Consider the following 6,470-nt stretch of genomic DNA (forward strand, 5'->3'; position numbering starts at 1 on the left):
ATGAAAAAGAGCAGTTTACAAGTGCTACGTATTCCAGAAATCGCTAGCTTCAATTTCGCGTTCACCGGATGACAAATATTAGCCAATTAGTGTTCGGCTTTTTTTTGCTTGTCTTTGTTGACGCCCGGTTCCTGCGTTTTCAGTTGTGTATTTGGGGCATTCAGGGATTTCAGCTTTATGGCCGAAGTCGGCCGACTTGTCGAGGCTGTCCTCTCTGTGAAGCATAAGAGAAAAGTGAGCGCATACATGTCTCAAATGAATGCCTTCCTTTAGTGGAAACGTCGACTGTGCATCCTCGAAAAACTCTCGACATTCACAAGTACGTCTTTCGTGCGTGCTCTCTAATTACTGTGCAGATTCGTTAAAGATTTCCGTGGTGGACCAGGAAAAATCCGTCTGCTGCAGCGAAGATGTGGTTCACGCTTTCATTTCATTTCTGGAGCCAAATCGTCAGGGGACGGTGATGCTTGTATGCAACTACAGGGTTCGTTGCATTTCTTTTGACCACTTCGAGGAGCTGAACCGATGGGTTAGAATCTTGAACACTCATCTCACTTGTGAGTTCAAGCACTGGTTGAACTTTGTTTTCTCACAACGTAAGCCCAATGATTTTGCCGTACCCTGTCACAGCCTATTTTCCGCGGCCTCTCGATATATCTTCCTCGCAATCGAATTTTTCCTGAAGTCTTCACAGTCGTCATAGGCAGAGACAATTGACCGGTTTTTGTTGACGAGGCTGTGTTGTCCCACGTTCCCACACTTTCCAGTTTGAACTTTTCTGCTAGTTACGCACGGAGCCCCACTAATTTGGATAAGTACCACTTAATTTCCCTTCCTTCACGCTGGTTCGTGAGAACTTGGCGGTAATTTGGCTACTCCACTTGGGATTGCAGTCAAAACAACAGGTCCAACCCGGATTCAGATTTAATGCAGGAGGACTTCGGGTGTAGTTAGTCTACGTCAGCTGTTATTCCAGGTGTCTCGTCATCAATAACATCCTCAGTGGTAAACCTTACAGATATAGCCGTCTCAGAGAAACAACCGTACTGCGGTATGGTGGCTTATGCGCTTCCACAACCCGTTTGAGAGTGCACGTATCCCAGTCACATTAGTCTCACCATAGGTTGTTCAATGAGTAAAGCTGTTAACAACACGGTCTCCTCCAGGTTGGGGTTTGCAAAACGTCTGGCTGCTTCCTCCTTTGGACTTCAGACTGCTCTGGTTGTCCTTAGTCGACCACCACCGACCCAGAAAGCCGGTAGTGCCTGAAGATTATTCCCGCTGATCCATGCAACCGGTCCTCGGGAACAACCTGCGAGAGAAACCATCAAGAATCAGAACAAAGAAGAACGCCTCGTCAGTTGGGCTGAATACTTCGAACAACGATTATCATGGTCACCAGCTGGTACCCGTCTGGAGCCAACAGGTGACATAGAACCCTGGACTGTGAGCATGGAACTGGCTACGGCCTCGGAAGCTTATGACTGCATGTGTTCTCTCAGGCGCACTTCGAACATTATCATGGTCACCAGCTGGTACCCGTCTGGAGCCAACAGGTGACATAGAACCCTGGACTGTGAGCATGGAACTGGCTACCTACGCGGAAGCTTATGACTGCATGTGTTCTCTCAGGCGCCACGGAGCCTCTGGTCCGGATGACTTCTCACCCGCATTGTTCAGAGATTGGGGTGAAGTACTCAGTCAACGCTTGTCTGATCTGTTTGCTTGCATTTGGGTAAAGAAATCTGTCCCGGACAACTGGCAAGAGTCGACGATAGTGCCCATCTTGAAAAACGGGACTTGTATTGAGTGTGGCAATTACCGGGGGATCGACTTGAACCCTATCGTAACGAGATTGTTGGCGTCACTGGGGTTTTGTCGCCTTACGGTGGCTCGTGAAACACTGACTCGAGAGCAGCAAGCAGGATTCCGGCCAGGTAGGGATTGCGTTGACCAAATCTCCACACTTCGTCAGGTGCTAGAACAACACCATAAATATAAGCGACCCACAATTCTAGCGTTCCCGGATTTCGAAGGCACATTCGACCCCGTTGACCGGTCTGTTCTACTAGACACGCTTGCCCACCTAGGAATGTCCCGGAAGTTCGTGAACATAATAAGTTCTTTGTGTATTTTTTTTTAGACTTTCGGACGTGTGAGATTATACGGCGATCACTGCAAAAGCTCCCGTACACAGCGGTGTCCGTCAGGGATGCCCACTCTTCCCATCCCTGTTTAGCTTTGTGATCGATGAAATCATGAGACACGCTGGAAGGTCTCCAAAACGCCAGTGTCCAAATAGTCTGTGACAAACTTTGGCGATCTAGAATATGCAGAAGGCATCGTCCTCTTCTCCAAAGAGGAGGAGAAGGCGCAAGTCTTTTTGGATGGACTGACCAAAGTTATCGCGTCATTTGGTATGCATTGTGTATCCACAAAGTGCAAGGTTATGCTCGTGGACATGCGGTCACTGAACACGTCACTTCCAATCCAGGGAGAGGCGCTCGAGTTTGTGGAGCGTTTTACATATCTTGGAAGTTGTATTAGTTTTGATTGTAGTGCAACAGATGAGGTCAATGTGTGAATCTGCAAGGCTCGGGTCGCGGTTGCTAATTTGAAACACCTATGGCGTCAAGGTGTTGTATCCCTGAATCTCAAGGGATGTGTGTATCAAGCTACCATACAGGCTGTTTTACCGTATGGCTGTGGGACTTGGCCTGTTCGAGCAGCGAAATTGAGACGTCTTCAGGTGTTCGACAATCGTTGTCTCAGAAACATAGCTTGTGTGGGTTGGTGTCAGCTAGTCCGTAACGAGGCAATTAGAAAGCGAGTTTTTGGCTGTTCAACGGGTACTTCCATTGAAGAATGTCTCCAGCACCAGAAGCGTATACCTAACCATCGTTTTCCGAAGAGAGTGCTGTTTTCCGTTCCCAATTCAGATTGGCGGAAGCAGAGAGGTTGCCAACTGTTGACCTGGTAGACGGATATGAGAGGGATTACGAAACATTTGGGTGCAGTCGGTGCTACTCGCCTTCCAGGATGGGACCGCGTGATCCCCACTGCGCTTGGTTCGAGAGCCTGCAAGATATGACTGCTAACTGATGTCAGTGGCGTCCTTGTCGTCAGTTTGTATCCAGCTCGCCTGAATGAGTGTTTGGAGGTGTAAGCACCTCAGAATGATTGTAGTAAGCCAGCAGTAAGTCCTTACCCGTCCATATTTATTCTTTTTTCCACAATAAGGCTTTCATGTAAACCATGGTTGTACGGCAGCGAAGCATCGGTGTTGAACACTGATGTCATGCAAGTGATGATGATGATGATAATGACTGCTTTGCAATCAAGTCTTTATCCAAAGACTTCGGTAGACAGCCCTAATCATTCTTCTCTATAGGCCTAAACTTTCTTGCAGTATTGCAGCCAGTATCTAGCTATAAAGTGAGGTAAAGACCACCTGCAATGATTGAAACGTCGGATAATTTCATTTAGTTTATCCGTTGTGTAGTGATTAGTATTTTCATAACGAGCCAACAGCTCACAGTGCCTATGCTCCTTCAGAGATTGGAATTCGCTTGGCAAGGACGCAATGTGTAATAGGAAAAACTTGTTCAGCTGTATCACCCTTCCGGTGCCTAGCTGCTATGCCACCAGAAATAATCACGAGTGCTGGGATATTACCAGGTTGCCCAAAGCTAGACAGGGGAAATCGAAAAGCAGTCGTCGAGTTCGAACCACGGAAGTTCCGATCAGTAAATTCGTGCTCTTATCACTTAAGCAATCTTGTCCCCAATATGTATAGGATTTGTTTAGCGATAGTGAATCAGGTTTGATGGTTCGGCGGTGATGCAGATTGAATCATAACAGAACAGTTCTTATCCAACATGATGCTTCGTTGTTGTCAATCTCCAGCGAAAAATTCATCCTACAGTCTACCACCCGGTGATTTAATAATGCCTTGTTTATCAGGACGGTATGAACTGAGCCGTACTTGAGTGGAGAGATTTCGCATACTCGTGCGAGAAGTTCACAATGATCCGGCCAGTTCAGTAACAACTATAAACACCTCGAAGCATACTCGTGAAGTTCACAATGATCCGGCCAGTTCAGTAACAACTATAAACACCTCGAAGTCTGTTTTTATACCCCTAGAGCCTGTCTACCTACCTGCCGTTAATGTTCGCACACTGAAGCAAGCAGGACAAAAGGCGGCTCTTGCTCGTACGCTGGATTCCATCTGCATTGATGTATGCTGCCTCTTAGAAACAAGGCTACAGGACGCAAGTACTGTGTTCGAACCGACTAGTCCCTATCTCTGTTGCAGGTTCCGGCTGCGCACCTCTAGTGATGCAGAGGCCTCTGCAGCTGGATATGCTGGAGTGGGTGTTGTTTTGAGTGACCGAGTGGAAGCGTCCATGCTTGATTGGATATCCGTTGATAGTCGCCTCTGTGCGGTTTGTTTGGCAACATATGTGAGAAAATCTATAAGAAGTGAGGTCCATCGCACCGTTTATTGTGTTTGCTTACGCCCCAACTGACTGTAGCTCTGCATCTGCAGAGGACAGTTTCCATGACACTCTAGGTGTCCTTTTACATCGGGCTAAAAGCTCGGATATCGTTGTGGTTGCTGGTGATATTGAAGTCCAGGTAGAGAAACTAAGCACCGATAGGGCCCGATTGGGTGTTCGTCTGAGATTGGACACGAGACGCATGGATGACGAAGACCGCCTGCTTCAAATGTGTACCGGTCACATACTGTTTCTTTGTAGTACGAATTTCCGGAACAGCGGAAATCGCTTGACAACGTGGTGCCCACCAACAAACCAGTCACGAACCCAAATAGACCCCACCGCCGTCAGTTGTCGGTGACGAGGGTCGACTACTACTTGCCGCTCCTTCTGGAACACCAGCGTGGACTCCGACCATGCACTTGTACGCTGCTGCTTTTCATTGCGCTTTTCAAGTCTATACAAAACACGCACACCTCACTCAGCCAGTGAGTAACTAGTGGACCAAGGAGTCAAAAGGAATTATCAGAAGCGGCTCGTCAAACGCCTGCCGAACGGTACGATGTCGGATATAAACAGCCACTGGGAAAAGATATCCAAAGCACTACCCAGAGCCGGAACGTCTGCTTGCGGGAAAATCCAGCGAACCTCATCCAAACATTGAACTTCTGATTACTCTGACAGATTCCTCCTGGTCACAGCCACAACTCCAACCGACGCACCATTCGACACCAGTTGAAACTGAGTGTCCGGGCAGACCAACAAGCTTGATGGAACCGAAAGGCCGAATAAATGGAAAATGCAAGAATGCTGGAAAAGTGCGCAAACTGTTCCACTTGATTCGTTCGTCTTATCTTCGGAAACATCTTGTCAGAGAAATAATCAGAGACCAAAATGGCTCTCTTATATGCAACAATGAAGAGCGTTTGATCCTCTGGGCACAGTTATTCGAACAGCAATTCAGCTGGCCACCTGTTACCTCCAATCCAGAATCCTGGCCTTCAACAGAAGATTGGACTGTGAATATGGAGCCGCCTTCGGTCTCAGAAGTGTCCGAGTGCATATCTCTACTCAAGCGTCATCGCGCAGCTGGTGCTGACGACCTTCTACCTGCTCTTTTCAAGGATGGTGGTGGAATTCTTAGTTAGTGCCTAACTGGCCTATTTGAGTCTCTCTGGGAGAAGGAGACCGCCCAGGCAACTGGAGTGAATCGATAGTAGTGCCCACTTTCAAAAAGGACACTTGCAGCGAATGTAGTAACCACAGAGGTGTTAGTGCGACGCTTGTTGTGACAAGGCTTCCGGTGTCGCTGATTCTTCGTCGTCTTGCAATGGCAGGTGAAGCCTTGACTCGTGAAAATCAAGCGGGATTTTGACTGGGGAGAGGCTACGTTGACCACATCTTCACACTTTGTCAGGTGTTAGAGCAACACCACATGTACGGACGAACCACAGTCCTGGTACCCTTGACATCAAGGATGTGTTTGATTCTGTCGATAGATCAGTGCTGCTAACTACACTTACTCAACAGGGTATGTCCCAGAAGTCCGATCCCTATATTCACGTACTTCTGGGCGGGTGAGAGTGTATGGTGAGCTCTCCAAAAGCTTCCCCACAAAAGGTTGTGCCAGACGATGATCTCCACTCTTTTCATTTTTGTTCAACTTAGTCATTGATGAAATAATGAGACGAACACTGGATAGTCTTCAAATCTCCGGTGTTCAAATTGTTGGCGGTGAGAACCTTGTCGATCTGGAGCACACAGATGACATCGCCCTGATTTTTGAAGACCAAAGCGAAGCACAATACCCGTGGAATAAACTGACCATTATCATATCATCTTTTGGCATGCGCCCCGCACCTTCAAAGTGCAAGGTCATGCTTCAGAACGTGCCATCTGCGAACATATCCCTTAGTATTCAAGGAGTTGTAGCTACCGCAGTTTCGTTCACCGATGATTTGGGGGGGG

General features: G+C 47.7%; 1 protein-coding gene across 1 annotated transcript in view; it reads left to right on the plus strand.

Annotated features, from left to right (window-relative positions):
• Positions 1 to 259: 259 nt before the first annotated feature.
• Positions 260 to 6,470, plus strand: part of T265_15728 (hypothetical protein) — a gene marked incomplete at both ends in the record, with an annotated part of 39,277 nt that continues 33,066 nt past the window's right edge. The window contains 1 exon segment of the mRNA XM_009179027.1: positions 260 to 557. Within this exon segment, the coding sequence (XP_009177291.1) occupies positions 260 to 557 (298 nt within the window).

This window comes from Opisthorchis viverrini (assembly GCF_000715545.1).
Source record: "Opisthorchis viverrini unplaced genomic scaffold opera_v5_781, whole genome shotgun sequence".
In the NCBI taxonomy this organism is placed as follows: domain Eukaryota; kingdom Metazoa; phylum Platyhelminthes; class Trematoda; order Opisthorchiida; family Opisthorchiidae; genus Opisthorchis; species Opisthorchis viverrini.